The sequence below is a fragment of the Squalius cephalus genome, assembly GCF_949319135.1.
Source record: "Squalius cephalus genome assembly, chromosome: 12".
Lineage (NCBI taxonomy): Eukaryota > Metazoa > Chordata > Actinopteri > Cypriniformes > Leuciscidae > Squalius > Squalius cephalus.
The window spans coordinates 11,937,618-11,958,392 of record NC_137133.1 but is presented as its reverse complement, the minus strand read 5'-3'; the positions used below and the strand labels follow the sequence as shown (position 1 = coordinate 11,958,392).

At 34.6% G+C, this 20,775-nt stretch overlaps 2 protein-coding genes across 3 annotated transcripts in view; both read left to right on the top strand.

The window, feature by feature from the left end:
- Positions 1 to 599: 599 nt before the first annotated feature.
- blk (BLK proto-oncogene, Src family tyrosine kinase) lies at positions 600 to 12,794 on the top strand. Its single transcript, XM_079887851.1, has 15 exons — positions 600 to 852; positions 1,183 to 1,224; positions 1,439 to 1,536; positions 1,626 to 1,719; positions 1,959 to 1,995; positions 2,283 to 2,376; positions 2,727 to 2,825; positions 3,797 to 3,900; positions 5,719 to 5,868; positions 6,206 to 6,358; positions 8,105 to 8,284; positions 8,386 to 8,462; positions 10,322 to 10,472; positions 10,822 to 10,953; positions 11,056 to 12,794. The coding sequence occupies exons 4-15, from the start codon at positions 1,627 to 1,629 to the stop codon at positions 11,256 to 11,258; spliced, it is 1,473 nt and encodes a 490-aa protein (XP_079743977.1). The 5' UTR covers positions 600 to 852; positions 1,183 to 1,224; positions 1,439 to 1,536; position 1,626; the 3' UTR covers positions 11,259 to 12,794.
- A 2,575-nt stretch (positions 12,795 to 15,369) lies between these two features.
- The window catches only part of fndc4a (fibronectin type III domain containing 4a), a 31,764-nt gene continuing 26,358 nt past the window's right edge, over positions 15,370 to 20,775 (top strand). The window contains exon 1 of one of the 2 annotated variants that reach the window (XM_079887856.1): positions 15,370 to 15,576. Coding sequence is in view for 1 of the 2 variants with exons in the window: in XM_079887855.1 (XP_079743981.1) it covers positions 19,281 to 19,356 (76 nt within the window). In the remaining variant the exon portion in view is untranslated. Of the gene's footprint in view, positions 15,577 to 18,760; positions 19,357 to 20,775 lie in introns of those variants that run through there. The other variant, XM_079887855.1, reaches the window with a different exon arrangement.

The window sequence follows — 20,775 nt, the reverse complement described above, 5'->3', positions numbered from 1 at the left end:
TTGTTAACACATCCAAACTTCGAATTACATCTGCAGAGTAAATGAACGTGCAAAATGTAGAGATCAGAATAACTGAAGTTTAACTGAAGAAAACCACAGTGCCTATAAAAGGAAAGCACTCTCTTTATAGGGGCTAGTCAGCAACATCCTGTGACACAGCTGCTGCTGTGAGCTAAATCTCATGTATCTTCAGAGCACTTCACATAGTCTTACAGTTAGGCCTACATGTGGTTGAGCAAGATTTTTAATATTATGATCCATGCATATTTCTTATGAGAGATGCCTTTAAAACAGAAAACACAGCTTTCCAAATGAATTCAAATGATTTTCATAGAAAGCTTCATTCCTTTAAACGCGTTTACATGTTCGGTACTGCTATTTCTGTATTTCTAAGAAATGCTCTGGCTTCCTTATTTACAAATAGTTTAATACTCATATCACGAATCTGTCTAACGTCTTTCTGAGTGAAACAGTTACTAAAAATGAGGATGTTAAATTATCTAGTTGTCTGCAGCTTAATGTCTGACATCACATGCTCATCATATGCATGCAAAGGCATTTGCCGTTTGTGAATTAAGCACTGACAGAGGAAAGGGAGGGAGGGGTATAAGCTAAATAAACACAACTACTGATCTCTATTTATCTCTTTCAAATGTGATCTCTCGGGGCATATGACGGGCCTCAAATGCAGATCGCGTGTGTGCGTGTGTGTGTGTGTGTGTGCATGTGTGCGGTAGATGGTCTGACTGAGTATGTCTTTGTATGTGTCTGAAAGAGAGGAACACTCTTGATTTAGTTCAGAAATTAACAATCTAAAGTTGGATCATTAAATATATTATAGGCCACAAAAATGTAAGTAAAACTATGTATTTTTTTACTTTAAAATAATATTTTATGTTTAGATGTTGCTTTGACCATATAGTAGTAACATTTGGTTGTTTTTCTTTCTTTATAAACAATGTTCATATTTTGACATTCAAGTATTGTTTAATTTGATACATAATATATGAGGATGCTTGTATCCAGTGACCATAATTATTTTTAGTGACTTCCGATTATCTGTTAACTATCAATATCATAACCTATTAAATAGTTTTCTTTGATTTGGTTTAACCTACCAAGCTGTTAAACATGGTAAACACACACACACACACACTTTATCTTGTTTATCTTTTTCACTAGTTAATATTTTCGTCCTATGGAATCTGTTTTCATATCACAAGGGTAAGCAGTCACTCATTATGTAATATTTCATATGTTGGTTTATTATTTGTGTGATTGGTTTAAGATTTGCACTTGTACTAGAGCACATCATGTGATCTATTTATTATACTAATGAAAACATTACTGGTTAGGTGTTTTAAAGACTAAAGTGTAAACCACCAAACTGTGCTGATATCATTATAAGTTTGATAAAATGTTTTCTTCTTTTCTTCAGCCCCCAGTATGATGCCTTTCTGGACCTTTCTGGATTTCTTCTGGACTATTACTGAACTCCGAGTAGAGAACTGCGGAGACTGACAGCGGCGAATATAGGTGCGATTGCGATTAACAAATCGATTCGTTTTTATAAAATAAAATTCAATGAACACTGATTAAGAAGATGATTTCATTTTATTTTTAAGGATGGGTTGTGCTTGTAGTGACCAGAAACATGGCAAAGACTCAAAGAGTAAAGGGCATGAACATCATAATTCCTCAAATTCTAACGCAGCTCATGTAAGTATTGCTTTTTTAAATTATTATTATTATTATGAATTTTGAAATTTTTCTTACTTTGCCCTTTGAGCTTTACAGTGAAAAACGTCAACTTTCTGTTTAGTCCTTTGCTTTTACTTTTGATGAGTGCTGATTCGATCTGTGTTATATTGCTTGAAAATTATGTTCAGTACTCAAATGTATATGTTGTTATGTATGTTATCTTTTTAAATATATCAAATTAATAATTTGATTTACAGTTGTCAAGAGATCACAGGAAGCAAAGCAACAATCAAGGTAATACATATTAATTTGTTGTTGCGGAATATGGCATCAGGAGAGCGTTTTTCTTTGAACACTGATTATTCATTGATTAAAATTAATTTTGAATACATCATAATCATAATGCTGCTGTGCGCAGATCTTGTGTTCAAACTAAAATGAACAAAACATTAAAGGCCAGAAACTGTCAATACATGTAAGGGTTAACATGTTATGCCATAGAGGGAAATGTTACAGATGGAAGAGATTTATTATGTGCTAATTTGAATTGCATATTTTAACAGATTAAAATTACTTTTCAGATGAAGACATTGTTATTGCTCAACATGACTTCCAGCCTGCTAGTGATACTGATCTTCAATTCAAAAAAGGGGACAGACTCAAGATTATTAAGGAGTGAGTAAACAATATGGATATTTTTTTGGTAATATGAGAATAAAATTAAATTCAGCTTCTAGTGTATTATAATAAGAGAAGATCTCCACTTAAAGAATCAGGTATTTAATTGTGCATAAATCCAAAGACTAAAATTCGATTAACAACTTAATGAAGTGTGAATGGCGTAGTGGGCAAATATCCGTCAATCCGTTTTGCTCCCATTTTATCTCACGTTGTTCCAGGTGGATTATATTTGTATTAATTGTTTAAATTGATAAATGCTAAACGTCAGCTAAAATAATATATAAACACAAAAGACAAGTTTAAAGAGCCAAGTGATTACTAGTAACTAATCCATGTTTTTTCAGGACTGGTGAATGGTGGTTGGCGAAGTCCTTGGTCACAGGTTATGAGGGATATATTCCAAGTTCATACGTGGCAAGAGCACAAACATTGGAGGTGGAGAGGTAGGCAAAGATATAATTAATATCATGCATATATATTTTTTAGCAATATCCCATAGAGTGCTGTCTGTCTTTGTGAATATCAGCACTGCTGTATTTCATCCGTGGCCAAACTAACAGGGAGCGTTCTCTGAACTTTGGGTAACGTTCTGGCAAGGTTCTCTCAAAGTTATGAACAAACATTCTTCCAGTAGGCTAATGTTAATAGAACTTTCAGTCAAAGTTATCGGCTCTTTAATAAAAACATTATTAATACATGGTTCATGGAGCATATTTTTTCCTGAAACATTTTAGTTGGATGTTCGCATTACGTTTTTTAAATGTTACTACTTGTTTCAGAACTTTCAAAGAATATTCAAAAGCAGGCCTAACGTTCCCATAATAGGACTATATTCACAAAATTATAAAATGGAATGTTCCCTTAACAACTCAGAAAAACATTTTAAAAAACATTGAAAAAACTGGATGTTTTGAACTGTCAAGGAACATTCAGAAAAAACGTTTTCATAACTTAATGGGAACATTGGCAAGGACGTCACTACCCAGACAGCAACATAGTTTCGGCCCAGATCCGGCCCACATCTGGTACGCGTTGAATCCACATGTACCAGATGTGGGCCGACACTATGTTGCTCTCTGGGTAGGCCACTTTTTAAAGATGGGCTTCAGCCCCACTAAATTTCTTCCCAGACCCCCAAAACAATTTGTGATTAGCTCCATGAACTGTACACAAATTTGTGATCGCCTCAGAAACAATATATTACTTTTTTTTTATTTTTATCATACCCTCATTGGGGTCTGAGCCCCTCTAATATTGAAACCCCAGATTTACCCCTGAACGCTGGCAAAATGATCTTTGTTTGCTGGGAGGCACCAAATCCATTCCACTGCTATGCTGTTCATACTAATATCAGGATTCTTGGAATGTCACTCGGAACTAGCTTTTGTATAATTGGTTCTGTTTTCTGTTCCAGGTGGTTTTTCAAGGACTTGAGTCGCAGAGACACAGAGCGTCTTCTGTTGGCGCCAGGAAACAAACTTGGTGCATTTCTTGTACGAGAAAGTGAAACAACCAAAGGTCAGATGCCAATAATCTTCAGCGTCCCATTAATATGTTTTCACGTAATCACTGAATAATTACATCATCATTTCACTACTTTGGACCAATAACAAAAGTGCACAACTTTTCAAACAATTTCCATTGCTACAGTATTTCACTGTGAACTTTTCTAGGCACAATGTAGTGCAGCAAGAACTGCATATGGCATTAGTTAAATGTCTACCGTAAAAAAGAAATACTAAAGAAAACAAGTTATTGGTACAATATAATATTACTGTATTTTCAGTTGACAAGGTTTTTGTTTTTACCTCAGACAAGTCAAACTGAATTCATATTTGAAGGAGCACTGGATCCACAACCTCAAAACTTGATCAAATTTTTCATTGATAATGTGTGCATGCCTGAATTTTTCATCTGCTGCTCTTTTTCAAGTTCACATCATGCAAAGAAAGAGCAAATGAATGTCAAACTGAGATCTGCATGTGCTTTTGCTCAGAGCTTGATGGAAGATATGAATTGCCTTTATTGTTTTATTTGTGTAGTTGTGGAGCAAGGGGAAGTGCAGAAACTAGTCTTCACTGGAATTTTCTTGTTTGTATGCAGATATAGTTCGATTTAAAAACTTTTCTGAGTAAATCTTGTAATGCACAATGTGGTGTGGTCCATAAGCATGAAACATTGACACTCATATATACTATCGTTCAAAAGTTTGGGTAAATCTTTTTGGTAGGATTTTTTTATGCTTTTAAAAGAAGCTCACCAAGGCTGCATTTATTTGATCAAAAAGACAGTTGAAAAACAAACAAGTAAAAATTAATTAACAGTAATATTGTGAAACTGAAATATCTTTTAAAATGGCATTTATTCATGAAGTTGAATTTTCAGCATCATTACTCCAGTCTTCAGTGTCACATGATCATTCAGAAATCATTCTAATATGCTGATTTGCTGCTCAAGTAACATTTATTATTATCATCAATGTTGAAAACAACATTTTTTAATGCTTAATATTTTTATGGAAACTGTGATACATTTTTTCAGGGTTATTTGGTGAATGGAAAGTTCAAAAGTGTAAAACTTTTTTAACTTTATACAAGTCTTTACTGTCACTTTTGATCAATTTAATGTATATTTGCTGAATAAACGTATTCATTTATTTCACACCCACACACAAAAAAACCTTTTGAACATTAAGACTCTGTACTTGAAGACATACATAAAATACATTAAAATATCTGTTAATTGTTTTTTTTAATTATATAAGCTCTTTTTTAAGGTGCTATAAGCAAATGTCAGCAATTTTCTTTTCTTCAGCCCTCCAAAGACATGTCAGGAAACCTGATGTGAAATCCTGAATATTCAGAATGATCAGTTTCTGAGTTCACTTAAAGTTCGCTTCTCTGATTATACAGAGCCTAGGATGACATGTGTTAGTTCTTAGGACACTTATTTCAGTGATAACCTCTCAGATCAGTCACCGTGAATTTGCTAAGTAAGACATGCTTCTGGATCAACATATTTTGCTGAATTCCTGTCTGAAAATTTTCTCCGATCCCTTAAATCAGAGGGAAATGAGCCTAAACTTGACATTAACTGTAAAATTGTCCCTCAAATCTGATTGGTTGATTGGAATGTTGTTCCAGGATCAACAAAGATGTTAGTCAAGGAACATGTTGTACTTGCTGAAATTCACTCAGGTTCACCCTGACTATTTCATTGCCTTAAAATCACATTTTTCAGTAGATTTTGGCTGGCTAAGGCGATCTTTATAAAAATAAGCACGGCGTAACGATCAGCCGTGTTATTTGACTGCTGTTTCTGAACGATCCTCCGCAGGTGCTTTCTCTCTGTCTTTAAGAGACTCCAACCCAGATCAAGGTGATGTGGTCAAGCACTATAAGATCCGAGCCCTTGATAATGGTGGCTACTACATCTCTCCCTCCATAACCTTTTCTTCTCTTCAAGATCTAGTGAAGTATTACTCCAGTAAGTACTCAGAGCAAAGGATGTTGCTATACCAAGGACCCTTTCTGATTCATCTACTGTATGCTTTCTGTGGTTGTAGCTGTGAAAATGTGACAAACGGTTGCTTTAACCACCAGATAAATAGGTCAGCTTCAGTCTCAGTTTGTAGTCCACAATCTTGCCCCATTTTGGTTTGTTGTGTCTTTTTATAGAACTGTTTACAAGCAACAATGGTTTGCATGGTTTAATTTCTGTCAGATACGTAGATGCTAGTCTTAGCTTTAATTTGTGACTCTGCATTCTTACTCTCCTCTGAACATTCTTGTTCTTTTCCCAAACTTCTTTATCGAACCTATAGGGTCAGCGGATGGTTTGTGCCAGAGGCTGGGAAGTCCCTGTAAAACCATTGCCCCTCAGACACCCTGGGCTCAAGATGAGTGGGAGATTCCCAGAGATACTCTGAAGATGGTGAATAAACTTGGTGCCGGCCAGTTTGGAGAAGTGTGGATGGGTAAGAAGCAGAAGAAAGTTCAGTTACGCAATGTTGCCTTTGAGTAAAAAGGCAATTCTTACTTTCCCTTTGCAAGCACATGGTTCCAATAAGGATGAAGGAATAACTTTGATTAAACCGATTAAAATTTGGTCACACAACACCCTGGTAGACAATTTAAAAAAAAAAAATCTGGTATGGTACAACATTTGGAGAACTATCCGAATAAAAATATGTAGAGTCATGTTATTTTGATTTAAAAGTTAATTCAGATGTAATCTAAAGTAGGAGCCGATTCTGTTTTTAGTATTCTGACATCAGTAAAGTCTTTGTGCAAGTCTGTGTTGCAGTATCTTAAAATGACCAAATATTATTTTTTCACAATTTAATTAAAGACTTAAGTTAATCAGACACTAAATTTAATAAAAAATTTATTTGACAAAAAAATGAAAATGCCATTGTATTCTCCTCACTTCAGAGTAAAATTGTAATTATACTGGCCTTGAATTTGTTTGTTCAAGGGCACGTGTTTGTGTGTCATGTGGCTTTGTGTGGTACTTTGTGTGGTACTGTCATATTTTAGCCACACAAATTATTTGTACCTTACTGGGGCTTTGACTTTGACCACCAGGTTCAACATTAATCAGAAGTCTCAAAAACCTCTGGCCCAATTTTCTCTACTGTATGTGCTTCTGCAAATCTTCAAAACGTCAATTTTCTTTTAATCTTTCTTTAATTCTTTAAATGTTCTTATACCTTTATTTGCCATGACATTTGTTCTCACGCAATATATCTTTTTTATTTTTTGTGTTATTTATTTTTTGTATTTGTATTTATGTAACAATATTTAGTGAGGTTTGTGCCCTAAACAAGAACAAACTGATTGAAAACTGGGTGAGAAAAATAAATGTACAGTATGATATATTCTCAGAAAACAAGCATTAAAGGGATAGTTTACCCAAAAATGAAAATTGTGACATAATTTACTCACCCTCAAGTTGTTCTAAACCTATATGAGTTTCTCTCTTGTGTTGAACACAAAAGAAGATATTTTGAAGAATGTTTGTAGCCAAACCGTTTCTGGACCCCATTGACTTCCATAGTATTTTTTTTCTTCCATACTGGAAGTCAGTGGGGTCCAGAAACTTTTTAGTTACAGACATTCTTCAAAATATCTTCTTTTGTGTTCAGCAGAAGAAAGAAACTCATACAGGTTTGGAACAACGTGAGTGTAAGTAAATGATGACACAGTTTTCATTTTTGAGTGAACTATCCCTTTAATATCTTTGACAATTGTGTTTCTCAAGTAAATTGATCTTGTTTTAGGGATGTTTACATATGAAGAGTTCAGATGCAAAAGTGCCATCTGAAATTTCCTTCTAGAATGATCATTTTTTATCAAGCTTGTATGTTTATGTTCACTTATTTCACTTTAATGGCAATGAAAATTACCTATTAATTGACATTAAAGTGAAATTACTGAACTTAAATATACGAGCTTGATAAAAATACTCATCTTAGAAGAAAATTTCAGATGGCACTTAGAGGCTTTTGCATCTGAAGTCTTCATATATATTCTGATTATTATTTTTTACAGCATATCTGATAATGAATTATTGATTCTAGGCCCTTTCTCAAGAATCGAACCATAAATCTGTAGTATCATCTGTCATGAAAATTGTGTTTATTGAGCTGCCGTAGATCGATGTGGTTTTCTTTGCGAGTTTATTTAATAAACCTGTGTTTGCCTGTGGCTCTTGTTTGTAGGGTTTTACAAAAACAACCAGAAAGTCGCCATCAAGACTTTGAAGGAAGGCACCATGGAGCCAGAGGCCTTCCTACAGGAGGCGAATCTGATGAAGCAGCTCCAGCATGAGAGACTGGTCAAATTGCACGCTGTAGTCACCAAGGAGCCCATCTTCATTGTCACAGAATACATGGCTAATGGTTAGTATTAACACAGCATTATTAGTCTAAACCATTTTTTAAATTTTATTAAATTGTGTTGTGACTGTCCAAACCATACAATTGTTCTTGTCTTATTCCAGGAAGCTTGTTAGACTTTCTGAAGACAGATGATGGCCATAAATTAAAACTTCCCAAGCTGATTGATATGGCTGCTCAAGTAAGAATAATTTAATTTGATGATTTCCCTTGATTGTCTTCATTGCTTAGTAGCAATTCATTGATATTTCTCTTGCAATGTACAGTAGTGGCCAAAAGTGATCTCTGGTGTAGGAAAACTGACATCTTTACCATATATTCAAATATTATTAAAAATTAGTTAAAGATTGTTGTGCTTAAAGTGGATTGTTTAATTTGTAATAAGACAATGAAATATGGCAATTTGTGCGGACATAATTTTTGGCCAGGCTGTCTTACAAAGAAATTATGAATACATGCAAAAACAATAGAGAAGCAATGAAATATTAATAACTGGAAATATTATAGATTACAATTTTTGCCCTTTCCTGTGAGCTTTTTGTTTTATGGACTTAAAAAAAAAAATCTGTAGCTATAGTTTGCCTATTTTCCCCAAATATATATATATATATATATATATATATATATATATATATATTCCTCATATTTTGATAGTTTGACATTGACAGGCGACAATAAACCTTTCATAAATGTGATGTAGAAAAGAGATGCATGCATGGAAAACGAACTCATAATTTGATGGTATCAGTTACCAAAATATACTATAAATAAAGCCACAGGAACTAAAAAAAAAATGCTGCCTTAAAGTGGTAAAAAAGGCAAATTTCATATATTCCTCACATTTTGATGGTTTATTATTAAAAACAAAGACCCCTTCTGGAAATCAGTTTTGGCCACTACTATAGATTTGAAACTTTGTGGAACAGGACACATTTTAACGCAGTGTGTGGAAATCTCCACACCTACTGTACAATTTCAACTTCTGTAACTATTTTAAGTAGTGTTTTGCACTCTTCAGGGACATGTAGAGGAAATGGTCTTTGGTTTTGTAGACATATGGTCTGAACATTTTTAGATCTGAACACTTCTAACAACCGCCACAAATTTAGATTAATATCTTCTGTGCAGGATATTACGTACATTTTTCCATCGACCTGAAGCCCCTACCATGCGTGACTGTGATCTCGCTCTCTATGCAAAATCAACTTCCTGTTAGAGACCACTTTGTTCATGCTGTCTGTTTTTTATGGTCTGCATTGCAAATATAAATGCAAAATGCAAATGCTTTATGCTTATGTTCGCAAAGCCACTTTAAGGTTAATTTTGAATTAAACTTTAAGGTTAAACTTCTAGAATTTTGAAAAAAAAACTTATAGAAAAAAAATCCTATGTACACTGTAAAAAACTATGTTTAAGTCATTTCAACTTACATTTACTTTTAGTTAAGGCAATGTAAAAACGTGTTGTCATTTTTTTTACAGAGTAGATAAATTTGTGATAACACTTATGATAACACAAACACTTACTAACACTTACTAGTAATAACATTATGTAATAATATATAGTGTCATTGTTAAAGTGTAATTATATATTTAAGTACTGAGTAATATTAATTAAGTGCATGTACTTACTATAGAGTTAGGGTAGGATTAGGGTTTGGTTGAGGGTTAGTTGCATGCAATTATGCATAATTAACTGTTAATACTATTATAAGTACATGTAACATATGTAACAAGGACACTGTAAAATAAAGTGTTACCCATAATTACAATCAACCAAACCTAAACAAAAATATTTGGGTTGATTTGAATAATATCATAGCCAACAAAACTTTACTGCATATATTTTTTAATTAGCTATTAAATTAGCATCTAGTTGTGTAAATGTGTTTTGATCTTACAAATGAACCACAATCCCACATACAGTATAGCCTATATTATATTTAACCTAATTAAAAAAGAAAATGTTTTAGTGGTAAATGATGATTGTAACCGTATTGTTATCCACTTCACTGCACACTTAACTCTCTTTATGTAACAGATTGCAGAAGGCATGGCTTACATCGAGAGGAAAAACTACATTCACAGAGATCTGCGTGCCGCTAATATTCTGGTCTCTGAGACCCTGCACTGTAAAATAGCAGACTTTGGCCTTGCCAGGATCATAGAAACGGAATACACTGCACAAGAAGGTCAGTTCATTAGTTTATTCCCACAATGCAGTGCTTTTTCCACTGCAACAAATTAATTGGCACCAGTCATTGTTGACATTTGATTTCTAATACGATTAACTGACATATCTGACCTTTTAAGGTTGGGTACGAGCTACTGACGTTCAAAATTAGCATCTTTCCATGTTGAAATTTGCCACTTTAACCACTTTAAGGCAGATTTTTTTGTACTTGTAGCTTTATTTATAGTCATTTTTGGTAACTGATACCATCAAATTATGAGTTAGTTTTCCATGCATGCATCTCTGTTCCACATCACATTTATGAAAGGCTTATTGTCGCCTGTCAATGTGTCTTATTTACCGATCAGGTGCGAAGTTCCCTATTAAGTGGACGGCCCCTGAGGCCATCAACTTTGGTACTTTCACCATCAAGTCAGACGTGTGGTCCTTTGGAGTTCTTTTGACAGAGATTGTCACATATGGCAGAGTACCGTATCCAGGTAATGGGTTTTTCTCTCAAGGGTTTCGCTTCCCATCAAGAACTGTGTAGGTTAGATGGGTAGATCTTTAACAATCTGGCTGTGCTTTCCTCACAATTTCAGGTATGACGAATCCGGAGGTGATCCGTAACCTTGACAAGAGCTACAGAATGCCGTGTCCTGATGGATGTCCAGAAGAGCTCTATGACATCATGCTGAATTGCTGGAAGGAAAGGCCAGAGGACAGGCCCACTTTTGACCACCTACAGGACACACTCAATGACTTTTTCATTGCTACTGAGGGCCAGTACGAGATGCAACCATAGTCTCCATTCTGAAATATGAATGAATAGATGAACCGAAAAGTGGATAAATGAAAAGGGGGTACAAAAAACACATGAAAGGAATGAAAGGATGGACTAAAACCCGGACCAAACAATGGATTATGGGGAATATACTAGAGCAACGACAAGATTGCGTCCTTGTATATCTGTAAATGTTTTTTTTTTTTACACTTATGTCACTGTTGTCAAGGTTTAGTGTATTTCTGAGATTTGTTTTTTGGTTGTCTTATGGTATTTTTTAAGTCACCTTGAAGTCAAAATGGACAAATCGTATTTTTTTTGGAATATTGCCGTATTTATTATAAATGATTTATCCGTGCACATCATTTCTTTTCTTTTTGTAAGTTCATCAGAATATCTTCCCCTCCCTCTTGCAACAACTTTTCTTCTCTGTTTACTGGCATAAGGGCGGGGCAACCTGTCACTCACATGACATCACAGAAATAGCAATCCACAACCATCCTACGATCCGATCAATTCATGTTGAACAAAATCAAGTCCCTCTCTACATTTGTTTTTTGTTCAAGAAGTCGTTTCACTCGGATATACGTCACAATGGAGAAGAAAAAACTAGCGCTACTTCCATTTCATGCCGATTTTAAAAGAGAAGTGTGTACTTTTTCTCAATAAAAATACTTTCTCCTATCACAATTTAATATATAAACAACTGTAAGTAAGCCATTTGTTTGATTCCACCAAAAAATATGAACACAGTGGCTCTGTGGTTTGTTTGAGCCCAACACACCATCACTGGCTCAACCAATGGCATGAGATTGGGGCGGAGCTATCTGTTTATCCAATATCTGTTTATCCAATCAGTTCGAAGACAGGGTGAGAAATGCTAGTTTCACATAAATTAAACACTTCAGATTTAAAACTCTCTGATAAAGCTGTTGGAAAATTCTGAATTATGACACATTTGTTTTTAACAGCCAGTAAACAAGATCTTCTTATATCTTACTCTGAAATGTGAAACCGTGCACATACCTATGAACTCTGAACTGATGTGGATGTGTTTTATATACACTGACTACAGGAAACCATAAAATGAACATAGTCATTATAGGACTTCCTCTTGAGATAACAGACTGTGAATGTTCTGTTAATCAGGAATAGATTAAAGAGTTACATAACAGTGAAGAAGTTTGTGATTATGTGATCGTATACACTACTGTTTAAAAGTTTGGGGTTGACAATTTTTTGTCAATTTTTTTTTAACGTTTTGGAAAAACTCTGATGTTCACCAAGGCTGTATTTATTTGATCAAATATATACAGTAAAAGTAGTAATATTGTGAAATAGTACACAATTTCAAATAACTGTTTTCCATTTTAATATATTTTAATATTATAATATTACTCCAGTCTTCAGTGTCACATGATCATTCAGAAATGATTCTATGTTTGAAAACATTATACATGATAAATGTGTTTACTGTCACTTTTGACCATTTTAATGCATCATTGCAGAATAAAAATATTGATTTCTTTCAAAATAAAATAAAATTAAATCTTACTGACTCCAAACTTTTGAACAGTATAGCATTAGTATGATCATCACATAATGAAATATGTTCATCCTTAGGAAAAATAGTACATAATATCCAAATAGTTCTGGAAAGCTATTAAGAAGAGCCTACTTTTTTTTTTTTTTTTTCAAAATGTTCACTTAAAAGAAGGTGCAATCATAAACTTAACTGATATTCGCATACTGCTAATTTAAAAATCTTTGGAGCACGGTTCTCCTATTTCACAGTGTAAATCTCTGGTTGCTCAGATGAATATGAGAAATGCCCAGCATTCATACAGCACTTCTCCCTGCCTTAAACTCACCCCTGGGGCTTTTATATGTTTAGAGATAACTGAGTGAGAATGCAACCAACACCCAAGAGCTGCTCCTGTGGTTTCCTGCCTGCCAGTCTGCAGCTGAAACAGGAAGCATTGAGTCAGCATTCCTCTCACGAAAAGCACTCTATGGCTCGGAATTCCAAACACGCTGCAGAAGCATTCATGCAAAATCAAAGGAGGCCAGTTAAGCAAAATATTTCTGGGAAGTGCATGCTGAAAACTTTTGAGTAATGCTCTCAAGCTGTGTTAATGACAAACTTCCGCAACTTGATATCTGTTCATATATTAGGCTAAGTAGCGTTGCTTTAATGGAATGATCATATTTAACAGAGGCTGATAAATGAACTGCCTCTTCAGTTACGTTAAGGCTATGTTGACTGTAACAGTGGTTATGAATCATTATCCAGAGCGCATTTACTGTCATACTTTTTTAATGAGGTCATTATCTAGTTTTACACTGCAATATTAGATGAATGCATCATTAGATTTGTGAAATGCATATGCATATATGAGTGGGTTTTTTTTATATATATAAATAAGACAAATAAGAGGATTAGACTTGGAGTCTTGGAGTCAGCAAGCTCTCTGTGTTTGCCAGCTCCCTCCCAAAGCAGTGTGATTTACGTATGGAAGACCAATTATTCTAATGCATCATCACAAATTGCTTTTCTGCAAAAACGTCAACCCATTATAAAGATTACAGAAGGTTTTCTCTGAAAAATATACAATGAGCACCTCTTTGATTTAATCAAAGTTTGGCCTCTAGTTTGACTATCATCTAGTTTGGCCATGTTCCAACAGCTAGGCTGCAAATATATATATATTAAATTTATGGTTCCACTTACTTTACATTATCTCCTGGCAGAAGCAAACTGTCTGATATTGAATCTTTAAGTCCCCAGAAAAAAAAAAAGAAAAAGCCTATGAATATTATAAAACTGTAAAATCGATTTTATTATCAGTGTCATGCACTTTTAGCAAGGATCAGTTACAAATGAATTAATTTGCAACAAAGCTTTATAGTGTGCTGAATTCACCCTGCTTTGAATGTTTTGATAATGTAGTAAAATAATAATTCATTTAAAAAAAAAAGTTTTTAAAAAGTTTGAAGGAGGGTGATTATATTTAACTTAAACTAAAACCATACAAATTTAAGGTACAATAAAATTTGTTTTGTTGAAACGTTGTTCAAATTAATCCAACCCCTATAATAGTATCTCAATGATACTAAAATAACACTGGTCGTTTGAAGGCTATAGACCTTTCAGACTGGCATCCTAAAGAACTGTGCTGATTTTAGTCAGTTTGAAAGCTTTTGCATTGGAATTCTATTGGATTTTGAGTGTTTTTGAAGTCTGAATTAGAAAATATATAATATCCTCAGTCAGAAAAGGCTTAGTTCCAGCTTTTTGATGGCTGGCCTGGAACTTGAAATGATGAGTTATAAATGAAGTTGATGCACCTACACGTTTCCTCTTTCAGTCTGTCTCAGACATTTCCACTAGGGGTAGTCAAGCACAAGAATGATTTTGTGTTAGCCTACTTGTAGCATTTAACATCTGTAGCCTCTGATAATGTGCCAGATCACATTATTTGACGACATCATTTATATATCTCTGGTCAAACGCTGCACTTTTCTTTTGAAACTTGCTTGATAAATCATCTGCCAGACAGTGAGCCTCAATATCTCGTATTTGGATACTGACACACACTGTCTGAGGCAAAACTAACAGTCAGCTCTTTCTGAATTGTCTCTTTCACTCAGACTTCATTATTCCATATAACAATATTCTCATGTACCCCGTACTGTGTAATGTGTTCTTTAAGAAATTTCACCCTCAGCCATTTCACAATTTACTTCAAGACAAACAATGTAAATTCTGTCATCGTTTTTTCACCCTCATGTCGTTCCGAATCCATGTGATATTTTTTCTTCTGTAGAAAAATTATTTTAGACGAAGGCGAATTTGAGACTAAAGCTTTCAATCTTAAAAAAAAAATAAAAAAAAAATCAATAGCCCCATAAAAGTCTTCTGAAGCCATAACATAGTTTTGTTTGAAGAACGTAAGCAATATTTTGGTTTTATAATAATTTATAAACTGTTATTCAATGATAATCTTCACTACTGTTTATTGAATTATTGAGTTGAATCCGATTCGTGCTCGAATGGTTTGTCAAATGGATCAACCGATTCATTGAAAAGATTCAAACATCGTTACTTCTCCCTTCCTGAAGTGGGGGCAATTAAGGGTCAAGATGTCATCTTCAGTTTGTCACACAAATGTATCATACTTTAGAAGACTTACAACGCATCATGGACCAACTTTATGACACATTTTCATATTTTTTGAAGCTTGGAAGTTGGAACGCTCCAGTCCTCATTAATTATAACTGTAGTGAAACAACAACAGCTCGTTATTCAACACGTCGTACGATTTTGGAACTACTGAGGGTGAGTATAATTTTTTTTGAAAATTATTTTTCATTTTTAGGTGAACTATCCCTATTATCTCTGTATCAAACACGTGCAGCTCAAGGCTTGTGGTCTGTCTGTGAACTTGAGTCAACATTTTGCTCCACAATTCTTTGCCTGTTCTGTTAAAGTTCACTTCAGGGCCTCTGACGTCCCTGCAGTACTGCCTTACAAACAGAAATACTCTTATGTCATGTCTCTACTGTATATAACATTGTCTAAATTACTAACATGCAGGGTAGTCGAGGCCATTGAGAACAACAAAACAAAAAGATACTGGCAGACATGTTTTACACAAATGAACAGGGACTGTAGCAGCAACATCCAAAAGGGTCTTTTGTTACATGAGTTTGAGTAACCTCTGTCCTTAGGTTGACTTTGCACACCCCGATCGAAGACCAAAATATTCCCCTCACAGTCACTCCCTCCTTCCTGAACTCAGTGGAAAGAGAGTGTTATGAATACAAAACAGTAAGGAAGTAATGAGGAATAAAATCAGATTTTTTTGGTCCCATTCTAAAAATGCACCCAGGTGGGTATTCTCCTCTTGCCTACAAGAAACCTGACTAAACTGACCAAACGCTGCCTTTGTTTCATGACTAATACAGTGCCTTGCAAAAGTACCCATTTTAAAATAGCGTGCCATTTCCTGAATAACACATCTTGCAAATTACCTTCATTATTTTGGCCTTCACATTAAGAATGTTCTGGTGTGGTTTTCTCCCAATGTGTAGAACGGTTGCATATTGTAAAGGAAACTTCAACATGAAATCAAAAATGACGCAATTTAATTTCTTTGTGCACATTTATGATCTTATCTTTGACAATTCACTCCTAATTTTTGTCCTCAATGAACAAAATTCTCTTTCACTCTGAAATATATTAGACAAGTAAAATGGGTTTGCGAACAGCTTTTTATGTTGATTTTAAAACTCAGAAAATAGATTCATTTTAGTCAAGTAAGAATATTACAGAGAAGTTTCTGATTTGTAATTCAATTAAAATGAGAGACTTTTAAATATACACAGCAACACTGCAGATCCCTAGAGCGTAAACTATTGCAGAGTCAGGACAGTGGATGACTAATATCAATCTATAGGAGAAACATCCTCGCATAAATATTAATGTTTCTGTGACCTAGAATACTGTCCTTTGTGGTGATGGAATTGGCCATGGTCTCTCTCTCCCTCTCGCAGAAACAATTAGAAAGCTCTAGAGAGCCTGTTGCAGCAAAAATCAATAGCTGTACGTGCTTATTCTTTTATGTTTACCAAACAAATAGAGAAGACTGTTGTGAGGCATTTTTTACTTTCTCAATTCCATTGATTTTGGAAACATTTTCATTTTTTAACTAAAAGCAACTTGAAATAGCATTTCTACAGCTTTTCATTGGATGTACAGTATGTACATTCATCTTCAGTTCTACATCCCACAGCCTAAAAGCAAATCAGACTGTAATGCACTTTACCTGACTAGTATAACCATAATTTATAATGATGAGACGGTCACTGCTTTAGCTATTCTCTCTGGTTTAAAGTACAAAGATGAATTATATGTCGTAAAGCTATTTCAAGACTAACCTGATTGGAATCTTACTTTATCAAGTTATTGTTTATTTACTATAATTTGTATCTCAAATAAACTCCAGTAAACAATGCAGATTTATTATTCTCTCCACAAAGCACTTATAATTTATGAGTAAAACAAAAACAACATACATCCACTGCACTGCTTAAGTATAACAGTCGTTATACTTGTTGATATATTTAGGTTCATTTGTGTACGTAATATGCAATTTGGAAAGTGAAGGCTTGTAAATATGTTGGAGACACACATCCAATTCAACTCTTAGGTGAGTCCATTACAAATGCAGAATGCCATCCAATTCTGCATTTACTAATTCATTTGTGTCTTTTGAAGTAATGCCAGATGAAATGTGCTTTTCCAAGTGTTTCACAATTGTAGAGAAAATCAGCTTCTCTGATTATTCTTACTTCTATTATTACCTCAATGAATCATTCAGATCATTCTATAAAATGTTCAGGTACCGGTAAAGCATATTTCAAAGAGCCTGTGGAATATGAGTGTGGAAAATAAATAAATAAATAAATAAAAAGATACAAAGAAACCACATACAGTTTGAAATGTATCCCCTGTTGTGCCTTTGAAAAGAGACAAATTACTTACAGTATGATTACAGTCTTCTGCTCCACAGGTGTCTAAAGGACATTAAAGACCTTCGTTCCATTTAAGGACCTGCAATCTGTCTTTAAAAGCACAGCAGAACATTGTAAAATATTCTTAGAATAATATCAAAGCGGTCTTGTAAAATGATCTCTAAATGTACTTAATGTGAAGGCTATGCATTAAAATCGCTGCAAAATATTCAGTTGTAACTGTAGCCTTCTGAATAGCTTTCATTGAAACTACATGCGTGCACATTCATTACTGCACAAAGAAAGACTATGCAATTCTACCATTGCACCTATACAGCCATATATGAACTCAGGGTAAACCTGAGGGTCTGTCTGGAATGTTTAGCCTTCATACCTTTTATGTTTTAATATTTATATTTGCTGATAAAGCAGAAGGAAAAAGAGAGGATGTATTAACTCTAAAAGCCAATCTGTAACAAAATTAAAATCAATTAAATAAGAAATTTTGTTTTTACTAAACAAGGGTAAGAAGTTCACATAATAGATTGTTGAAGTCGTATATATTCATAGTTTACTGACACTATTCCTTAGACTTTTGGACCAAATTTAGTCATTTTCCAAGTACAAATCTAATGTGTAATACAGTATAGAGATTACATCCCTCAAAAATGCAACAATGGGCTTTAGTGGGCATTGAGTGGAGCATATTCAGTAAATCATTGACAAACTGCATATGATTTTTAATATAGTTCTAGAATATTTCTATTGTACTTGAAAATGCATATTAAGAGGCAACCGTGCTGCAAAATCTTCCCATTAAGATAGAAGGCTAAAAATCATTGCAGAGCAACCATGTCACTCTCTAAAGTTTAATTTTGTCAGACGGTTGTACCGTCAACACTGATATTTAGCATATTGAACTTTACTGCAAAGACTTTTGTGAAGGTCAAAGCGCCGGAGGCCTCTTACTTTGCATTTTCAGATACTTTACAGGTGTTCGGTGAAGTGCACACCAGGAATGTAGCTACACTGGTATCTCCACTTTGTCTTGATGCGCGCGCATTCATAAATGAATATATCTGCGGTCTCTCTGGCTCGTGTTCGCGCGCATCAGCGCTGGAGCTGACCGTGGTGCTGATCGCCTCGCGCTCGCTCTCGCTCAAGATCAACACTGACATGAACGAGCGGTAGATCTGAACACCTCCGAACCTGAGATTGAACTGGACGCTTCCTCAGTCACAACCTGCAGTTTCGGAGGAAATCGAGCATGAATTTGAAGTAAGGCGGAATTATTTTGGAAGTCGATGGAAAGTCAGCGTTATACCTGCAGCTGACATGGACGTTCCGGCACGTGTTTTAATAGGATTTGCGAACATGATGTCCATCCTGAGATTTTTACTGTACTTTATTTAAGATGTGTTTATTTGGATGAATACATAATCATTTATAATGTTGCTATAAACAAAGCTGTTTAGAAGCAAAGGAAGATAACTACATTCATTTGGATTCTTTGACATTTGTGGAGATATGGCTCGCATTCTTGTCCTTGTTAACTCAGTCGGACTGTTGCTCTTCGGTAGTGAAATGTTTCTGGTGGGAGCAAGTAAGTTTATTCTTACTATGAAACATTTGTCTGATAATCAGTGTTCTGTCTTGTATTGAATGGGTACAACTGTGCTTCTTCAAATAAGATTAACTGAACCATTGCTGGCTTGCTTGGATCCTCTGTGCTTGGGTCTTTGTGCAAAATCATGCCATGAAATAGGTTACATAAATTGTTAAAATTTAAAAAGAAAGATACCTCGAGATAACAGTGATCTCCATTATTTTGCATCCTTTTAATATGGCGTGGACAAATACAGATGTTAACATGCTAACCAAATTGTGCTTTGGTTAAGATATTAATAGAGAGACTAAAAACAGTTTGAATTCTCAGCATATTCCTGCCAAGTACTTTTAAGATGAGTGGTTATTACAAATAAATGTAAAATATTAGTTAGATTATATCAAGAGATTATATGCCCCATATAATTCTGGTCAGGATAAACATAGAAATCAACCACTGAGCTGCAGTTGTGTTCTGTGACACTATTGCATTGGTAAAATTAAAGATGAATTAAAAACAAGTAGTTCATTGTGTATTACAGAAAATGAACTAATGCCTACTTTGATTTGCATTGAGTATTTTTTATTTTATTATGTCGCTGTTGACATGTATGCATTTTGGCAAATGCTTTTGTCCAAAACAATTTACATTGCATTCAGTATGCATTTTAGAAGTTCATGTGTTCCCTGGAATCGAACCCATGAATTTGGCATTGCTAGCACCTTTACTACACAAAAGCTTAAATATTGTAAAATCCTGCCATATTTTTTACAAAATAGCTTTTCTTGTATTCCTCTAGAAATTTTGTTGAATTTTCATGCATGCAAATGAAGGCATGGAAGCATGTCAGGAAAATGTTTTCCGGTATGTTTCTAATCCTCTCCCTTTTTTCCTCATTGAGTCACCTGGGATTTTGTGGTAGCTTTGATAAGGCAGCAGTTGGTGCTTCTCTTCTCACAAGCACAGTGTTTCTGTCTGAAATATGAACACTTCCAGTGCTGAAAGTTGCTCCTTTGAAACCAGGACGCCTCTCCTTTTGCTAAATAGATTACACCTGTCAGAGAAAACATAACCGAATAGTGCAATATTCATTCTCAACAACTCCATATTAAAAGTGATTTACAAGTGCATGTAACACTAAATAACCTTTACACTCATGCATTTAACATAAGCGCAGAGTCTCAATACAAAAGCATGCGGACTGTCGTGTCCAATGCAAATACAGCACAATAGATGTAGTACTTGATTCAGTTTAAAGAGAGCTATATGTGAGAAATTATGATCATGCAGCCTGAAATCTATCCTAGTTTATGATCCAGAACAGCTTCTTTGCAGAGTTGGTGTCTGTACCTTGACAACAGACACCTGAAATGAGTTAGTTAGTGTCATCCAGAGCACTGCACTGCTCAAAATACC